This window comes from Phycomyces blakesleeanus (genome assembly GCF_001638985.1).
Source record: "Phycomyces blakesleeanus NRRL 1555(-) unplaced genomic scaffold PHYBLscaffold_19, whole genome shotgun sequence".
Classification (NCBI taxonomy): domain Eukaryota; kingdom Fungi; phylum Mucoromycota; class Mucoromycetes; order Mucorales; family Phycomycetaceae; genus Phycomyces; species Phycomyces blakesleeanus.
The window spans coordinates 48,817-69,069 of NW_017265152.1; the positions used below are offsets into that span (position 1 = coordinate 48,817).

A 20,253-nucleotide genomic window follows, 5' to 3' on the forward strand; every position below is an offset into this window, starting at 1 on the left:
TATAGACAAATCATTAGCTATTTTTTCTGGATACTACACTTAATGTAGTATGTTTTTACATTTTGTATATATGTTTATACTTACATTGTAAATGTTGGAAAAGAGCGAGCAAAAAATAGATGTCAATATTGCTTATCCATGGTGTTCCTTATGATATATTTCACTATAAAAACAACAAAAAACATTAATTTTTGTGAATCGAATAAAATAATAAATAATTTACATACTAGTAGCAAGAATATATATTAACAGAGATAGATCGTCTTTGTAAATACTTGATAGAACTCTAGTGAAAAAGAATAATGTTTTATGTTAACACATTATAATCTTAATATAATTAAAAAACAAAATAAAATAGTGATTTTTACTATGTTATGTTATTCCTAGTAATATGATATAAGAGAAATCAAAGACAAGATCAACAGTGTTCATCTACAATAAGACTTTATTTTAGTAAGATGAATGTCAAAATAATATATATCACTATAAAAGACAACTGATTTAAGTAGCTTAATTCTTGTTTAAATTCTCCAAAAATTGGTGATTTATGTTCAATTATAGTTTGGTATTTATTACAAAAATTGATTCATTTAGTTAACCAAATAATGAGATTATAGATATTAAAATCAATAGATCAATTGAGAGTTATAATTCTCCCTTTTTTTGAAATGTTATAATTGTCTGTAATTCTGGTTATATATTCACCTATAACTTCAAATTATATCTAAGCCCTACTTGTTATAGAATTGGCTTTGAACTCTCTACCTCTTAAAATTTTTTATTTGCTTTAATTACATGATATTATTGGATAGACCTCACTAAAATTGATCTAGAATCAGTCTGAAATCGGACAGAAACAAGCATTGAAATGAATGATGGCAAAAAAAACTTAAATAGATCTTGTTGACATCATTAAGAGATGACGCATTTGAAATAAAATCTCATGGAAAAAATGGTTTTTATTGATTTTTGAATGATTAGAAAATGTATTTAGCTATTTATTATGGACTACTAATACTTCTTTAAAAGTGTGTATCCAAATAGTACAACTTGTATACACGTTATATTTTCATTTATTGGACGGCTTGAATGCATTAGATGACCTGACTTATACTATACTTCCCAATCTTATTGGTTTCATGTATTTGGTGCGTTTTTTTTGTTTTATACTTCTTTAACTGAAAGTGAAATTCTTGGTATTTTCTTGGAGAATACGCTTGTTCAGAACTACATTAGTTTAGAGCAAAAAAAGATAAAGAAGTATTAATACAGATTTCTTTATGAAATAAAATGAAATAACATACTTACTAGATCATTTATGGGGGTTCATAACAAACCTCGCAATAGAATAAATATCTATTTGATTGATATTTTCTTTTAAATAAAAAGCACAAAACAAAATAAACAACTTTATTAATATATATGCTTTGATTGTAAAGACACTTGAATTACTTATATATGATAGACACGCGTTTGCAAAAGGGAGCAAACCAGTATGACTTGAAAGAAAAGTTTGACATATTTATCTGAGAAGAAGAATTGATAAGTTACATGATTTAAGTTGAGATATATATATATTATCTTTTCATAGACTAAAAATACCAGAAAGTATATAGTGCCAAGAGCAAAACATCTTTTATTACAAAATAGATAGAAGCTCTATCATTTTAAAAATAAAAAATATTTAGTCAGCAAGTTGTTTTATTTTATTTAGGAGATTGTTTATTACCTATACTGTTTTGAATGCTTATTGAGTGTATTATTTATCTAATATATATTAAGATGATTATAAAAGCCAAAAGTATTAATAAAAGTTGAGATATTAAGAGTAAGCTTACCAAGACGTGTAAAAAGAGACAAAACAAGAAGACCAGATTAAAGAAAGAGAAAATAAAAAAAAGGGGGCATGGTTATTCTATTAAATATGAATTTGGGATTTTTTTAAAAATAAATAAATCAAAAAATTATTTTTGTTTGTTACTTAGAATTGAAAAAAAACGTAGTTGCACTATGCCAGCAGCTAATACACACTACGGTGGAGAAAATGGTAACATGTTACCACTTTGGTAACATAACTGCCATTTTTTACTTAATAAAAAATGGCAGTTATGACTCTGTATAAGGCCAAAACAGGCACTGTTACCATTTTTCAAAAAAAAAAATCAAGCGTCCTTCCTTTCCTCTATTACATTCTTTCTTTTGTTCTATTGCTTTCAATTCTAGCACAACCTCTTGTTTTTCCTTTGCAGCTTTAACAGAATGGTCTGTTTTTTATTATACAATATTGAATCGGGTTTAATTGAATTGAATCTTTATTTCAATGCATGTTTTATTAAATGAAAATGATAATAATAATAGTAATAATGAAAAAACAATTCCATCGGCCACTCGCAATAAAAAATGGTTCTGTTTAGCTACTGCAAAACGTATGCAGTAAAACACTACTATTCAAATTGTATTTCATATACTTTGGGTATTCTAATATATCTTAGATAGCACTTATTATTTTTTACCGATTTCTACAAATATACTAATATTAGAGAAAAAACTTAAAATAAATAAATAGATATAATATTATTATAATGCTTACCTTTATATAATATGCTTACTTGTTCAGTAAAATAAGCATTTACTCTAAGAATATATATATATATTAAAGAATGTATTAATATTTAAGATCTATATATAAGAAAAGCAATAAAACATAAGCACTATAGAAAGTCGTTATCGTAGAAGAAGAAAAACTTGAGCAAAGATTCAAGTCATGTAATATGAAGCTAATTCGAATCTGATTCATACAACCGGAATGAGCATCTTGTTAGAAAGCTTAACGTGTTTATTCTACTCAATATACTTACATATAATAGAACGACTCCCAAGTATAATATATCAGTACAAAAATATTACTATTAATTTTTTTCCCAAAAAAAGGCTATATACTATTTCCTTTTATATTTGAATGTAGCGGAATTGTAGATGCTGTACATTAGCTTCAAATTCTTGTAATCACAACATTAGCAATCATATGAAAGAGGTCAATAAATTTTTTATATGAAAGAAAAAAGGAATAAAAAACATAAAAAGAAAAATGACGAGATAAGAAAAAAAATGCACTAAAGACAGACTAAAAAAATCAAACTCGGCCAATCACAGCAGCCAAACTATGATCTTCGGCTTCTCTTGCGAGCAGGCTCAACACTTGCTGTGGGTGGAGGAGACCTACATAAAAGAGTAAGAAGTTTATATTAGTTTTGTATTAACAGCGCATGAGAAAAAGCAACAATGGTAACTTACAGCACATCTGCCATTATGGGCGACTCAACATCACCAGTTTCTGACATATCAGGAGAAGAAAGTGAAGAATCACTTATGTCTCACTATGTCTATAGCATAATAAAAGGAAACGATGTTAATTAAAGTTTACAATATATAGATTTGTTAATTGATAAACTTACTTTGTTCTTCTCTGCCATTCTTCTCTTGTGCGTCTGGTTGTCGCTCTTGAAGCTTTCCCGAAGAAGGCTTCTTGCACACCACATTCTTTTACATTGGTGGATGTGCAATCCACCATTCTTTGCCAACCTCTCCAAATGCATCATGTAGTATTCCCTGTTTTTCTCTGGGATATTCTTCCATTCTTTTGAGGCCGCAGGATAGTCTTTGTCAATGATATCATGCTTTACTGTATGGCCTAATGTTTTGAGATGCAGTCTTTTTACTGTCAAATCATGGTCTGAAAGAGGGACTAATGGGGGCAAAGGCTGCCCTTGTGGAACTTCTTTGCAGCGCGCCTTCCAGTCCTGCTCGTGAAGAATCTGAAGCAACAGATTGTATTTTTGCGCTTTGTTTTTTCCTTTGAACTTGCCGCCAGTATTGATTACTCGTTTACCGAGCTGATCAGGGTACTCTGTGAGCTGGGCTCTTTTCACAGACTCGGCAATGCGCTCAAGAGCTACAAAAAATGTATGACAATATTAATAAAGTAAATAAACATCTAAGCACAGAATATATATGACTTACAACTCTGCTCAATAATGCTTTGTTGCATTGTAGTTAGATCTTCCGCACTGACTGCTGGTGCAAATTGATTGCTGAATTGCCTTTGAAGCTCGCGCAATGCTTGCTTGATTTCAGCAAGATCAATCTCAATCTTTTGAATTGAGTTGAGGAGAGTTGTGTTAATATTGGACATGTTTAAGTTTTTTTTTAGCTATAAGCAGTGAGTTGAAAAGAAAAGGTGATAGTTTAGACAAGTAGAATAAGAGCGATTTGAGTTTGAGAAAGGCAACGATTTATTACAAGCAATTGATAGCTATTTATATGAAAAAGATACAGACAGATGTACAAACAAAACATATAAAAGAAGGGATGCTTATGCACTTGTATGCACCTGTCTGCACCTGTCTGCAGTAGCTCATGTGAACACGATACAGTCTTTTCGTGTCGACACAACAAAACTGTAAGAAATATAAAGATAAAATGAATTAGACTTTAAATCAATATTATATGTATAAATGTTCATACTTTGCACCGTCTACATATTAAACGTTTTAAAGTATATGATATAATAATATAACTCTATACATATTGCAGATATAGCATGAAATTTGGTTAAAGTTCTCGATGACAAAACCCTGTACCAGTTAAAATTATAACTTTAAATATACTCTACAGTAGCTATATAACATCTGAACATCATATAGTTAATTAGCCCCTTTTTATCAACATTAAAGTAAATGTTATGATACTCAAGTTCATATCATACTTATTATCATTATCGACTAAAACTTTTGATTGATGCTGTCATCAAAGGTAAAAATAATTTTAACTGTCATTACTATTATTTACCAAGGGGCATTTTTGATTGAAACCGTACATTTTTGAAAAAGGTGTGCTTTAACTCACATCGGCACTTTCAATTAACACCCCTTTCGATCAGTAGTGCTTATCTTGATGATGTCAGTAAAAGAGTATCAGACTATAGCCCTCATTATCTATATCTATTTCTTTAAGTTTTATACATAAACAAGAAAATAATGCTATTAGCTAAATATATATTCACTATCTCAAAAATATTATTAGTACAACACAGATAATATAAATATGTCTTTTCTACCAATGTGTTTAGACAGTACTACTTTTTTTTAACTGTTAATTATTAGAAGGCTGTTTTTCTTTGCCTTTGGTATTAGAGAGTAATTGATAATTTATTTAAAAAAAAACATAAATTATTTGGTCATTAATTATCCTAAATATACATATACCTCTTTATAAAGCCCAAAGAATATCTAATCGCTCACAAGTAAAGAGTACGTGTCTGTTTCACCGGTGCTCTTTTAATGGTACCCCCTTGTCAACCAAGAAGTATTTTAACTTACATCATAATTATTAATGAAGAAGAATCTTTCCAACCACGGGAATTATTTACTGACAGGTGTTTCACCTAGCATTGACATTACTGTAATCATTGCTATATCATCATTATGAGAGAGAAAAAGAAAAAGAGCCGCAAGCATTTTAGTTAAAAAATAAAGAGTATATAAAGATGTCTTTTACATTTAATAAATAGCACCAAAATCCTCTTCGCAGCTTTATTTTATATATTACATACGTACCAACCCAACCAATATGTCTTCTTCTAACGCCAGCCAGCAGAGAGATAGAATATCTACACAGCAATACCAATGTGATCAATGTGTCTTGTTTTTTGATAACTACCAGAAGCTGCAAAACCACAAGAGAATTCACAGAGGAGATTCAGCAACAATGACTGAAATTGACCAGTCTATTCTGGATGATGTTGACATGTACCATGACGAAAATGATACTAGTAATGAAGATGAATCTGTTAGCAATTCAGGTAATGAAAAGAGCTGTAATTGTATTATTTATTTTCCAATTACTAAATAATGTATTACAGAATATACTATGGAGTCTATGGAGCTTGATAATACTATTTCATATAAGTGCGCATGTAATTTTGAGGACAGTGAGGGTGAAGCTCACATTTACGACAGCAGCCGAATCAGTACAAATACTTTTACCAAGGCCAAGTTGATGAGTATTCATCTGTCTCAATTGATGCTACAGCATAGAATTGCTAGAGCAGCATATAGAGACATTGTTCAATTTATAAACACTGTCATCCGAGACCATGACGATATAATGATGGGTAAAATATTATATTTTCTGTTACCTTGTACTTTAATTCCAGATCACTAACATGTAGTGATATCGTTTTTTTTAGAACCTGGGGCTAAGATCAGTCATAGCGAAACTGTTGATGCTTTGCTCAAGTCAAAGTCAAGTGTCAAGGGCCATGAGTATGATGTCTGCTCTAGTGGTTGTTGATTGTATGGCATTAATGACGACCAGGAATCTTGTGTTGACTGCAGCAAACCGCGATACAAGACTGATCCTGATCAAAGTCAGACACCAGCCGCCAGTATGAAACTTATGTCAGTTGGGGATATGCTTTCTCAAATGTTGGCAGATCCAGCCACAAGAGAACTCCTCTGTTACAGAGCAAACCGGGAATCTGTAGCTGGTCAGCTAACCGACATTTTTGATGGTGACAATTACAAGCAGTTGGTGCAGCAGGGCCTGTTCTCCAATCCCGATGATATTGCCATTGGGCTTTATACCGATGGGTTTGTCAATCAAAAGAAAGGCAAAAACTCATATACCATCATCCATTGCATAATATTCAATCTAGACCCATCCATCAGGTAATTAATTAATTCATTACTATTTATTATTATTATTACATTTTTTTTTAAGAAAAATTACTAATAAAATACTTAGATATACCAACAAATACCTTTTGCAACTGGCAATCTTGCCTGGCCCCAAGAAGCCAACTCATTTGGACTCCTTTCTTATACCTATCATCAATGAATTGCGAGATCTTGAGGCACATGGCTTGGTTGTCAAGCACAATGGAGTGGAGTTTTGCAGATCCAAGGTCTATCTTCTGCTTGCTTCTGGCGATATTCCAGCTGTAGCTGATATGGCCCACATTGGTTCCCATACAAGTTTATTTGGTTGCCGTTTTTGTGAGACCAAAGGCAAATGCCCTACTAACAGACGGCATGGCATGTACTTTGATGACATTTCCGCCCGGTTAAGACCTTTGGAAGACTTCAAAGTAGGCAACCCTGTAAGTATACAAATGTTCAATTAGCCATCTTTTTTTCATACTAAATAACTGCTTGTAATAGTCGAAGAACATATACCAGCCGAGCATATATACCCAACTCTCAACCTTCTCTGGATCATCATTTTTTGCATTAGATGAACTTCATTTAATTGCAAGAGGGATTGGAAAGCTTGTGTATGACCTGATTACCATCACCATCACAAAGGAAACCAAATTTTATTATACCCATCCAGACAATACCCTCAATACCACCGAATACCCTTTTCATATACCAAGAGCAGACCTTGTAACAATCGGAAACTGTATTACCAGCTCACAAAAATATATACCTACCTCATTTCAAGGCAGTTTCGACAACGTATTTGCCAAGATCGATGGTACTCGCGCAGTGGACTGGCTTGACTTTCTCTTATACCTTGTCCCCACTTTGGTCGTGCCTTATTTACCAAATAGGGCTGTCAAAACAGCTCTATTATCTCTCGTGAAAGGTTGCGCGCTTGCCTTGCAATGGACGTTGACATCAGAATTGCTTGATGAGATGGAGTCGTAAGTTATTATACGTCTCATACATTATCATTACAAATAGCTGATTGTTACCATTTTTTAAATATTAATAATAGATACTTCAAGCACTGGCACTCGTTTTTATACCAGCAAGTCCAGAATAATACCCTGTCTCGTAGTGTTTTCCGACCAGTGCAACATTACCTGGTCCATATATCCTATATCATCAAGCAGCAAGGCCCCCTGCGATGCTACTCCACTCGCTCAATGGAGAGAGTAATTGGCGTCTTCTCAAAATTGATAAAGTCCAAATCAAAGGGTGGCCGAAACGCCAGTTTTCTTGTCGAGCGATTTGCAATTCACAATTATACCAGCACAGCAATCAGCATCTGTGATGAAATCAACCTCATTCGGCCAAAGCCATATGGAAGAGAGAGCTACATGGACCTTCCTAATGATCCTAGTGGTGCGCAGTTGTGGGAGCCGTTTCATCAGTTTGTTAATTTGAACGATGATTCGGTGGAAGGTGTAGGCGGCCCTAGTGTGAAGGAAGCTTTATTGAAATACTACCAGAGAACAACAGGCTTGACTGGCCACAAGTTTGGTGACTCTGTTGTTGTTGTAGCTGCACGTCTGTGGATGGACTCGACTGTATATTCCTCATGCATGTACCGAAGAAAGAAAAACGAGACCAGCCGTGGCAACCATTACGTGATGTTTACTTGCCCCTATAGAAAGTAAGTATAATATTTTTCGATATACAATCAAAAGTTGCTTACATTCTATTTATTTATTTATTTTAGCAACCGTAATGTAATTGTTCACAGCTGGCTCGTTGGTACAGTACAGTTCTACTTTCAGCATGTAGATTTCTATGGCTTCCCACACTTTCTTGCTTTCGTGGAGGTCATGAAGGAACATGACGCGGCTGGTCATGACTCATCAGTACCTATCGTCAAACAACGGTCACAAAGCACCTGTACACTAGGCCACCAAACGCAACCAACTTATGCAGTTATAAGTGTAAATGACATTTGTCATCAAGTTGGTCTGGTCCAATACCCACCGAATGGAAACCAGTTTTATGTAATCGCACCCTATTATATCTTTAACAACAACATGTGCATTACTAAAGGCAATCTTTCCATTCTGTAATCCTTTATATTTTTTATATCATCCTTGTATCTTATATTCTTTTTTTAATTTTCTCTATTTCTTATGTTTTTTTTAATCTCTATATGCCCCATCTTTCTTTTCTTCTTTATATACTCCGGTTTTTTTTCTATTCTCTATACACCTTATGCTTTTCTCTTCATTCCCTATATGCTCTATACGCCATTACGCGATTTAAATAAAATCAAATTGCCAATTCATCAAGATAAAAAGAATATCTAAAAAAAAAAGAACGTAGTTTAAAAAATAAAAAAAATGGCAGTTATGTTACCATTTCGTTCACACATTCCAAAAATTATTAATCTTAATAATTGTTGACATCTTTAATATTCAATAAAACATATATTTCAATACTCAAAGTGGTCATTACAACTTACAAACATTTTTTACAGTATTGAAAATATTGTACAGCAACAAAAAAAGTGTTTTCATGCTACTTTTTTAAATTGCTACGAATGACATTACCATCTTACAACAAACGGTGGAGATTTTATTGGGTTTCGACCAAAAAAATGGCAGTTATGTGCCTACTTTCGGCCCAACTGCCATTCATCCCGCCGTAGTGACATATGAAAACCGGAGTATAGTATAAAATAATATTATTCAAGTACTAATACATAATATAAGAATAAAACATGAATTGAAAATTAAATTAAAGAAATATATAAAATACTCACAACAAGAGTGGAAACATTCAAAGCTGTTCTTGTTACGTAATAGATCATGGTGTTCTCTGAGAAAAAATAAAACTTAAAGCCCAAATTAAATATAATATAAATAAACCCTTTGGATTTAAAAAAAACAAGCTATTTTTATTATTCACAATGTCAAGAAATCTCAATAACAATTCAGTTAACAATGCTTTTGGTGAAGAACCTTCTGTGGGAAGGTAGATTAAAATCAAGCAGTCTTTGATTTTCTTATATTAATTTTATTTTCGTTTTTTATAAAAATCAAAAAAAAAGCCCACCAAGAAATACCAATGATATAAGGACAATAATGTTGCAACACTCACAGAGAACAGTGAGCAATCAAAGACCACTAGCACCAAAGAGAGCTCGGTTGAATCTTGAAGGTGATTCGTCGGGTAGAACTTGTAACATCCATGATGTGTATGAGAAACTTGATACCATGAATAGTGTCTTAAACACTGTTTTGAAGAACACATCTTCTGAGAAAGCTGAAGCCACTGCTAGTAATGCAGTTGAGCAAGACATGTCGCCTGAATGTCAACCAACATTGGATGTAAGTAATCATAATATGTTTCTATGTAGATAGAATTTAATATATATTTATATTATAGCAATTGTTGCGCTATTATTTGAGTGAAGAGAAATTGTATGACCAATATAATACTAATAAAAATAAAAACAGTGAGGGAAACAGACTCATTCTGAAGTCCATTACCAAGTATCTTTGCCATCAAGAAGAGGGGAAAAAGATGAACTTGCCAACTTTTCGAACTAATATTGTGCAACACATTGGCAACAGAAAGTTGCAAGAAAAAAAACAGGAGAAAAGAAGCAGGAAGAGAATCGATGAGTCTGTCTTCATCAGCAATATGTAAAGATAAAAAACATATGCACACAATATACTAGATGTGATATTAAGTTAAAAATATTATATATTTATATATAGTCGTGTGAAAGAAGACAACCTGTCTTGAAAGCCAATTGGGTACACTTTGTAAACAGCTTTGAGGAGAATGACATCTTCTTATTTCATCCTACAGAGAGTTTGAATTTTAAAAATCCTATGAACAAGTGCAGCAATCTTACAGGGACAACATTTTCAGGATGGGGCACTACCTTTTTTTTGCCAGACTAATTCGTTGTGACTACTTGTCCGAGGTCCGAAGTATTTTCTCCAATCCTTCCGAACAAAACGATGTGTTCTGAAATTCCTAATCCATTTAAATATAAAACCTTCTTTTCTATTCTATACTCATCTCGTAAGAGCTACTAATCAATTGCACTTAAAAATATTATTTTTTCTCGAAGATAGTAAAGAGATTACTTTGCTCATTGCAGATTAGCAATTAGAAATCATGATGTTAATTACTTTCTAGAAATCACTTCAATATGAATCCTATTAATAAAGAAATCCGCTTTTTCAATGGAAAGGAACATTATCCTGTCCAACAACCTCTTCTTGTCTCACCAGTTAATGGTTACAGTGACATGACAATGGCAATTTCAAAGATGCAGGAATATGCACTTTCCAACAATTTTGCACTTGTAACTAGAGATAGTAAACCAACTCGAGTGTATTTGAAGTGTGCCAAGGGCGGTCATTATAAGAACACACGGAATATTGAAGACAGCAAATGCAAGAGAATTCCGTCTAGTGGAAAGACTGGATGCCCCTATCTCATTAAGGTATCCTACAAGAAGGCCGCTAAAGGATATCTTCTTTTGAAAGCCACCAATGAGATTGAAGGCTACCACAATCACCCTCTTGATGATGACTGCCTGGAATCTACCTTGAAAGGTCGTTTGTCAAAGGTTACTGTCAATGATGCTAGGGAAATTATGAAGCTTGTTGAGACCAAAACCAAGACTCGTGAGATCCAAAAGGCGATCAATGAAGAGGATAATGTCAGCCATAAGTTGTATGTGAATGACATCAACAATATCAAGGCTGCTTTTGCTCGTACTACTGCTTCCACTTCTCAGGATGCAGGTACTGAACTTGTTAAAACCATAGAAGCTAAGGGATATCTTGTATGCTATAATGCCGGCAAATATGAATCTCTTAAAAGAGTATTTTTCTCACACCCAAAGATGCTAGAAAGAGCTCATCGCTTCCCAGAAGTCATGCCTATCGATGCCACCTACTTAAACAATAATTTGGAAATGCCTCTTGTATGCGTGGAAGGTGTCCATAACCTTGGGGGGGACACTCTTAAATCGTTTCCCATTGCCTTTGCCTGGATTTCAAATGAGAAACAAGAGACCTACATTTGGTTCCTTGAGCAGCTCAAGACATTTGTTTTTGAAAACAAGAAAAGCAGTTCTCTATTTGTAACAGACAAATGTATGGCCTTAATGAATGCACTTGACATTGCATTCCCAAAAAATGTCAAATTGTTATACTACTGGCATATGTTGAATAGCATTGAAAATGTCTTCACTGGAAAACTCAAGTCAGTTGCAGAGAAAGAGGTCCTTATGGAGTATGTGAACTCCATGATTCACAGCAGTACCAGAAGGGATTTCGAGGTTGCGTTGATGAAGTTCAATGCAGTATCTTCTGGTTGCGAAGTAGATGAAGGAGGGTCCAAGGTAGATGCATTGGTTTACTTTGCCAAAAGATGGATAAAGTGCCAGGAGAAGTGGGTAGGATACCTGACCAGCCAGCAAATGCATTTTGGGTGTACACTACCCAAAGAGTCGAGAGCGCACACCAAGCTTTGAAAAGAGGGATATCAGCAATTTCGTCTTTAGGGCTTGCATTTGAAGCTGTCAACTCCTATGTAGACAGGCTCAAAAGAGACTTCAATGCTATAAAAATCAGGGAATCAACAACTGTTGATGGTTTGGTTGGCCGCAACAAGCAGCTTTCCAGGCTTTTTATGAAAGTCTCTAAGAGAGCATTGCTTGTTATTGATCAAGAACTTCGCTTGATCAATAGAGACGATGAATTTTGTCATTGCAAAAACAGGTTTGAGTTCAACTTGCCCTGCAGACACTCGCTGCCAGCTGGAAGGGAGCTCACCCTTGATGATGTTCCTGAAAGATGGATCATAAATCCTGTTCTAAAAGAGACATCTTTTGAAGAAAGTTGTACAGTGCATGTAATTGCCGAGAGGCCAGAAGAGTGGATACAAGAGATTGTAAAGCTTGAGGCTCTTTTCTGCTCTTGTGAGGGCAGCCAGCAAGTGGCCAACCTCCTTCAAAAGATCAAGAAGGTTACTTCTGAATTCGAAGGCAAAACTGGGCACCCTTCGATTAACTTTCAAGCCCCAGAAAAAAATAAATATCCTGGCAGAAGAAAGGGTGGTGCACGTCCTAAATACCTTCCCAAAGACTTTGGTCGGGCAAACTGGAGGAAGATCAGTGTTCCGTTTGGTCATGTAAGATAAAAAAAATATAACATAACAAAGTACTAATATGTATCTTGAAATACTAGGCCGGACTTAAGGCAATGGTTAGGTTAAGAGCTAGAACAAGAGATGGAAAGCCTGCAGCTACACAAAAAACGAAATACAACAAAAAACAAAATAAAAGCAAAAAAGAGTCTCTCGATCTAGGTAATATATACTTTTATTTTATAGTGTAATTGAATTCATGAAAAAGAATCTAACCTTATACTAATATGCTTTTTAGTCGATGCCACTAAAAACAAAACAAAAAAAATAAAACAAGAGCCTCTCGACCCAGGTAATATTCTTTCTCATTTTTCAGTGTAATTGAATCCATAAAGAGAAATATTGTTGTATACTTATATGCTCTTTAGTCGATGCCACAAAAGAAATAGAGTTTAAAAGACCCACTACAGCTCAAGAAGATTACCAATATGACTATCGCACCTCTGTTGGCAAGAGGGTTAAATTTCAGCCCGGTTTTCCTTTCTCTCATGAGATAGTCGATGACGTTAAGGGTGGGTTTAACCCTACTGCTGATGGATGGTGTGGTTTTTGGGTCCTTGCCCATTTGATCTATAAAGATCAAGAAAAGTTCCCTCTTGTGAAAAGAGATATGCTTGCTACCCTTCCAAAATACAGCAGCATTTACGCCAGCACGTTTGGAGCCAATGTCAAGCAATCAGAAGACATTATAAAGCATGTTTCTGATCTCTGCATCACCAACTCCAACTCCAACTTCATCTCAGCGTGTTTAGATGCCAGTATGTGGTTTAGCATACCCAACTGTGCTCAACTAGCTGCAGACACCTATAAGCGACCAGTCTGCATCTACTCAGACAACCCCAACATCCCTTCCATATTGTTTCTTCTATTCACCCTTCTAAAAAAACATACCAAAACATCAACAACCTCTGATTTTCAATCATGTTAACAATAACCACTGGACAACAGTACACCTCTCCCGCAATGTCTCAAGGAAATGGCCAACCATTCCTGAGTTATTCTTTTTGGGTTGTGTCAGAAACCAGATTCCCGACAACTTTGATACTTACTGGAACAAGTTTAAAGAGTTCAATAAGTATGATCGTAGAAATGTGATGTTCTCTTTTCTTTCTGATAAAGAGGAACATGTTGATCTCACTATAACATAATCTTTTTTTCTTCTTTTTTTCTTTTATTTTTATTATATTTTTCTTTATATTTCATTAGCTAGACAACTTATTATTTATATACTCATTTACTCTTATATTTTATTAGCTAGACGATCTTTTTTTTTACCTTTATAAATCTTATCAATCTGTTTCTTTGCATCAACATAAGCTATCTATCACTTGTGGGTTAAATGACTCTCCACTCTGTTTTTTCATAGAAATCATTCGTGGGAAGTACTTTACCCTACGAGTTACACATATATCCAGCAAATCAAAAAGCATAAATGTTGGGTGGTGTTACACAGATAGAGCCAAACTATCTTCGAATATGTTATATTATGCATTTTTACCTATTTATTTCATCAATTCAAGTCTTGGCTCTCTATAACTTTGGATCCAAGTAGTGTATAAATATATGTATGGGTTCTAGAATTTTTAGTTGAATTGAAAGGGTGGATCATGAGAAAACTAACATAATATCCCAAAAAATTTGCTTTTTTTCAATAAAATAAAATATTGTATTTGCTTGTAGAATCACTTTTTTCTCATTTGTTTTCTATGAAACTTTTACTGGATTTATATATTATCTGAATATATGTAATTAAAAACTTTTTTTTGGTCTTATATGAATATTTTTCATTTTTTTGTATTTTTAATAACATATCTCATGTACATGTTGTAAGGAAATGATAGAAAGAGTTTTTACAGAATAAATAAAAACATGAATTTTGTAAATATATATTCGCTTAACTTCTATGCAAACTTTCTTAGGCATAAAAGGCTTCATTACCTTTATATTCATTATGAAAGTTTTTGAAAAAAATGCAAATTATATGGATTATAATTTTTTCCACTTAAATCACACAAAATGAAAACATATGATTTATGTCTCAAGTTAAATTGTGAAAATATGACTCATTAGCAGTCACAGGTATGTGATTTGTTGATGGGGGCCAAATAAATCTTATATCTTACAAATACTCAATTTTAGTTACCATTTTTGTGTAATAAGTTGATTCTATTTTTGCTTCTTTGCCTTATAATATTATATCATAATTATAGTAAGAAGTAAACTTATTAGTGTTTAACTATTAATTATGACTCTAAGTAGCTGTCACTTTATCTAATATATATTTTTTTTAATGTAAACTACATTTATTCTACAATTATTAGATATACTTTTTAATATATGTAAAATTAATTAATACTATATGTATTCTCAGGCATTTTTGTGACTTTGTTTTTCTTTTCTGAAGAAGATTTAGCAGTTTTTATTAGTGTTTATCTTAAATAAGTATTAACAAAAGGTAATGTTTATTACATTAAAGGATATTATAAGCCTAATAAAGTATTTAGTAAAGAAATTTCAAATTTTATAAGGTATTTTTTCAATAGGCAAGATATGAAGAGTCGTGACTTTTGGGGGACAACGTTTTCAGGGTAGGGCATGACATTTTCTATTAGGATATAATGTCTTGAAGTAACATGTTAGATAGTTTTTTATTATTCTATATATATATCAGTTAATTTATTACATATAGTATAAAACTTTAAGTATAGAATTATATATATAAAACAACACTTTTATATTTAGTCAAAGCTATTTTTTTATATGAGAAGATTTTTTATTATCATTTTGCCCAAAAACAGGTCGTGCTTTCTAAAGAAGGAGAGATATATGCCTGGAGACAGTTTGATGAATGCACAAAGTTTGGGAGCAATTTAGTGAGCTAATACGCATGAGTGGAGAAGGAAAAGACATAATTACATAGAGGAAAGAAGCGTAGAAAAAGCTATTATCCTGCCTTGTATAAAAGTATCTTTATTATGATAAGTATGAATCCTTAGGGACCAGATATAATTATTTGATACCGGACAGCAAGTCACAATTTGTGGTCCAGTAAAATCAAAACAACGTTTCCCATCAAAAAGGTAGTGCCCCATCCTGAAAATGTCGTCCCCCTAATATTAGCAGAACAAGTGACGGTCTTTACTTTTTGGTAAATGTCAGAATTGTTTTTGTTTTTGTTAATAAACAAAAATATTTTTCTTATATGTAAAACCTTTTGATGATATATTATTTTTTTATTATCTTTGAGTATTTAAGCTTCTAAAGTATGAAGGATTCTTGCTTCTATATTTATCCATCAATTGTACAGCATGTGCAAGTGCTCTTTTCATTTCTTCTACATCTGTTTGGTCTAAGTCCGGAATTGTCTTCAAAGTCTGTAGATCTTCAAAACAATGATACATTGTTGTAGAATATGTTGCAATTCTATCAAAGCCATGTGTATCTCTATGCTCAACAATACGTCTTTCCTCTACTATTTCCCCTACTTCGCCTTCGTTTTCATTTGTATAGCCTTGTCTGCTCAACTCTGCTCGTGCAATCTCTCTTCACTCGAAAAATCCAAATTTGACATCACAGTAGTGTTTAAGCAAGAATGAATGCTTACAAGGGATTTGGCGAGACAAGAAGTTTGGGCATGTACAGTCTTGTATCAAATTGTTGTTGACATTGATAATATACCATCTATTCTGAGTAGCAAAAGACTTTATCTGCCACTCACCATTATAATCATCCATGCTATTACCAGTCTCACCCAGAGGATTGAGAATCATGGAAGAAAGCATGTCATCTTGGATCTTTGATGCAGCAAAAGATTTTCTTGACAACTTATTTTCAGTGAGTCCCATTTCACCATTATTGAAATGGATGCACTCAACTTCTTGTTCATAAAAGAACTCAACATCATTTGTCAAGATAAAAATGAGACGATTCAATCTTCTTATGCATGTGCGACCAAAGTAAATGATCTTAAGTTGATTGTACCATGATTCAACATAATTGTTTGTTACATATCTTTGATGTTGCTGGCTAACGTAAGGGCGCCCCCATCTTCTCAACAATTCTTTGTTTTCGGTCCATTTCTTTTCAAAGTATTACAGAAATTGAGGTTGATCTTGGATCAACTGCTTGAAATCATTGATGGCTTTTTAAAACGTTTCTTTGTCTGACTCGATGAGAATCTGTCTCAAGTAGTTTTTCAATACAGTCTTATAGTTTCCAAGTTGTTCTGAAGTGAAAGACGTGTTTAACTTAATCTTACTGTTAAGATTATGTTGCCATGCACAAAGAACATGGAAATCACAGTAATGAATTGCTGCTTGAGGCAATGCTTCTTTGATTGCATTAACCTTTGGAATGCTGCAGTTAATTGTGATGTTCATTGGTGCAAAACCACTCTTGTTGCAAAGATGACGGAACTAATGGTGGATTGGAACAGCCGTCTGATTGTTGGCTATCATATATGCAGCAGAGAAGCCTTTTCCTGTCTGCAGATGGCAAGTGACTAAAGTGTATAATACTTCATCATTTTGGGATGAAATACAATGTGTGGCATCAAGACAAAAAGATTGTGACATTCTCATAATTGACACTTGTGTTCGTGATTGGAAACCGATAGCAAATTGTTTTTTAACATTGTTGTAGACAGAAAGATTGATATCAAAGATGCAATAATTCAGTGATGCTAACTTCACATTTAATCAGAGAGAAATAGATGCATTTTCATCAGAAGCAAACATATACAATAAAGTAGTCATCTATTTGATGTACATAGTATTTATTTAATTTAAAATCTTTATTGTGTATTCATTGACAAACCTTTCTCATTCTGTTGTAAATTACTTCATAATTAGGCTTTCTAATACCCACACCTCAATCATCGATCTGTCTCAACACAGAAATTCTGGTACTTCTACAGCTGCTGCCACTTTTCAACTGTTCTTCAATTATTCTAATTGCCTCAGAAGGCAAAGGAAGTGTTCGGATTTCCTTTTTCTCACTGGGAACATGGTAGACATGAGCTCTTGTTTGGCAGAAAGTGACAACATTACAGTTGCTAATGTACTGCTTAATCTGCAGAGCAGCTGTACAAGAACATGTCTTTGTGTCCTTTTGAGCAACGTGTGTCTGGCATTGAGATTCATATTTTCCAGCACGGTGACATTTTCTTGTTTCTCCAAAAACTAAATTTGCTTTGATATGTTTATGTTTTTTATTCCACTTTGTTGAACAGAGCTTATTAATTCGCACAAGACATTGTTTTCATTCACTAGCTTTAACTGATATTGTTGTATTTAAAGGAAGCATCTTGATTCCTTCTAAAGGCGAATTGATCAAGACTTGCTGGACATTGGAGATATTGTAAATAGTGTTGTTTGTATTGTGAGACATATTAAAGTGTATTTTTCAGGAAGGAGAAAAAAGTGTTTGTTAAAAAACAATTCCCAGATGTAGGATAAAAAAGCTATCAACTGTTATTAAATTTAGAAAGCCAGAACTGCATCAGCTACTAATTCAAACTCTCCATAGAAAAAAATAAGGGGCTTTGGAGAATGTTGACAGTATTCTCCATGCTGATAAAATGTCAGACCTTGAGAGTGATGACAAAAGAGAAGAAAAGGAACTGGATTCATTCTCAGAAAAGAGTTTTTTTTGGAGATTCCGCCCAAGCTGGAGAAGCGAAGAGGTATAGTACAAAAAAACTATTTTTTTGGATGGTGTGTAATAATACTTACATTGACATATAGGGAGATAGGTTCGTTGATGAACTTGATGCAGATTATGAGGCAGCTCATAATAAGAAAAATAATACCTGTCCATTCGAGCATAAATTTAAAGGAATAAGAGATAAGCAGCTTAGTAAGACCAAAGCAAACAAGCTGCCATCATGGTCAAAGAAACAATAAGATAATAAATCAAACATTTTCTAATAAATTGATAAAAGAGTGCAAAGTGGTATTTTATTAATATTATTTAAGCTTCTATTTTCTGGGGTAAAGGGATTACTAAACGTTTAAATTCACTAGTTATAGTAAACCTATATTTAGCAATTGCGATTGGTGAATATAAACCATGTACTGGAATAATACATTCATAATTAAGTACAGAAGAAGGTTCATTCCAGAGCTCAATGCCTTCATTTAACATTGGCTGGTAACTCCCCGAAGAATAACTAGAGTACCACTCAACAAACGCAAAAGTATGGGTGATGACAGTTTCGTTGATGGTTATCAAATGTTAAAATAAATACAGTATACGGCCAGGAAACGCTGCTTTATCTTCACTGTTATTCTCAAGATAATAGGCGCGGAAATAAGATTCAGAAGAGTGTTCCTGTCCAAGAAGAGATATCTATTTCATTTTCTCAATTCGGTTATTGACAAAAATCTGGTTAGACTTGCAGTTTGAATAATGACCAAAAAGATCGTGACTGCCATACGCGTGTCTGTAAAACTCCAGTAAACATTCATAATGTCCCTTGCACATTGTAATCCTTTGGTCGAGTTTAATCGGAAACACTGAAGGGGGCAACGGCTCACAACCCAAAGCAGAATGACGAGGGTTTAACGAATATTCAACAAAGTCAGACAGAGAAAAGATACTGGCAGTAGAAGATGGATGCAATGCTGCTAATTGATCTTGACTATTTAAAATGCAATGCAGAAAGTCAATTGCAAACTGGGGAAGATGGTTGATGAAAGATTGTATGAAGCTGTCAATGTATGTTCTCTCTAAAAATCTCTTCATCATCGTTGATTTGAAGCCGCCTTTTTGATTTGTTTCGATATTCTTCAACAAACCATTGTATCTCTCAAAACTGAATAACTAGAAAGCATAAATTGGCCCAAAGTCATGAACACACTCGCCAAGATGAAGATGTAGATGCATATTTGGTGTCATGGCCGATTTTCCATACAGTGTCTGAAATCTTGTACAAAACAATTGGAGTTTACTGTGGGCTTCATCTATTTCTTTGTCAATGATCGAAGGTTTTGTGAGTAAGCGGCATGCGTCAACAAACAAAATCCAGTTTTCGAGATTCTTGGCTGGAAGCACATGCTTCAGAACAAATGGAGAGTATATGACGCACCACAACTTCCACTTGTCAGCTTTCATGAACGAAAACCCATCGGCAATCTTCTTTGTTATACGTGCATATCCACAAGGTACAACAATACCATTAGCAAGCTCTTGCATAGTTAACTGATTCTTTTCATTGATGTAGTTACACTTGCGCCATATCTGAATCATTCGCTTTGCAGTTCCAAGATAGAGGTTATGCATTGGGTCTATAACTGTAAAGCGGACTGGGTCAAAGTAAGATAACCAA

General features: G+C 33.7%; 7 protein-coding genes across 7 annotated transcripts; 3 read left to right on the plus strand and 4 right to left on the minus strand.

Annotated features, from left to right (window-relative positions):
* Nucleotides 1–3,161: 3,161 nt before the first annotated feature.
* Nucleotides 3,162–4,192, minus strand: PHYBLDRAFT_148637 (hypothetical protein; the record flags this gene model as incomplete). Its single annotated transcript, XM_018432122.1, has 4 exons — nt 3,162–3,219; nt 3,295–3,373; nt 3,452–3,952; nt 4,021–4,192. 4 exons carry the CDS (start codon nt 4,190–4,192, stop codon nt 3,162–3,164), a joined length of 810 nt encoding a protein of 269 aa, XP_018288111.1.
* A 2,904-nt stretch (nt 4,193–7,096) lies between these two features.
* PHYBLDRAFT_73877 (hypothetical protein) lies at nt 7,097–9,058 on the plus strand (the record flags this gene model as incomplete). Its single annotated transcript, XM_018442935.1, has 5 exons — nt 7,097–7,159; nt 7,221–7,705; nt 7,780–8,400; nt 8,467–8,501; nt 9,042–9,058. 5 exons carry the CDS (start codon nt 7,097–7,099, stop codon nt 9,056–9,058), a joined length of 1,221 nt encoding a protein of 406 aa, XP_018288112.1.
* A 602-nt stretch (nt 9,059–9,660) lies between these two features.
* PHYBLDRAFT_148639 (hypothetical protein) lies at nt 9,661–10,502 on the plus strand (the record flags this gene model as incomplete). The annotated part of the gene is made up of 4 exons (XM_018432123.1): nt 9,661–9,725; nt 9,802–10,081; nt 10,140–10,399; nt 10,475–10,502. The coding sequence occupies 4 exons, from the start codon at nt 9,661–9,663 to the stop codon at nt 10,500–10,502; spliced, it is 633 nt and encodes a 210-aa protein (XP_018288113.1).
* A 5,660-nt stretch (nt 10,503–16,162) lies between these two features.
* Nucleotides 16,163–17,305, minus strand: PHYBLDRAFT_71515 (hypothetical protein; the record flags this gene model as incomplete). Its single annotated transcript, XM_018442487.1, has 3 exons — nt 16,163–16,467; nt 16,645–17,005; nt 17,129–17,305. 3 exons carry the CDS (start codon nt 17,303–17,305, stop codon nt 16,163–16,165), a joined length of 843 nt encoding a protein of 280 aa, XP_018288114.1.
* Nucleotides 17,306–17,795: 490 nt separating this feature from the next.
* PHYBLDRAFT_71516 (hypothetical protein) lies at nt 17,796–18,314 on the minus strand (the record flags this gene model as incomplete). The annotated part of the gene is made up of 2 exons (XM_018442488.1): nt 17,796–18,106; nt 18,194–18,314. 2 exons carry the CDS (start codon nt 18,312–18,314, stop codon nt 17,796–17,798), a joined length of 432 nt encoding a protein of 143 aa, XP_018288115.1.
* A 190-nt stretch (nt 18,315–18,504) lies between these two features.
* PHYBLDRAFT_148642 (hypothetical protein) lies at nt 18,505–18,829 on the plus strand (the record flags this gene model as incomplete). Its single annotated transcript, XM_018432124.1, has 2 exons — nt 18,505–18,609; nt 18,671–18,829. 2 exons carry the CDS (start codon nt 18,505–18,507, stop codon nt 18,827–18,829), a joined length of 264 nt encoding a protein of 87 aa, XP_018288116.1.
* Nucleotides 18,830–19,274: 445 nt separating this feature from the next.
* PHYBLDRAFT_171470 (hypothetical protein) lies at nt 19,275–20,207 on the minus strand (the record flags this gene model as incomplete). Its single annotated transcript, XM_018436609.1, has 2 exons — nt 19,275–19,566; nt 19,750–20,207. 2 exons carry the CDS (start codon nt 20,205–20,207, stop codon nt 19,275–19,277), a joined length of 750 nt encoding a protein of 249 aa, XP_018288117.1.
* Nucleotides 20,208–20,253: the final 46 nt, after the last annotated feature.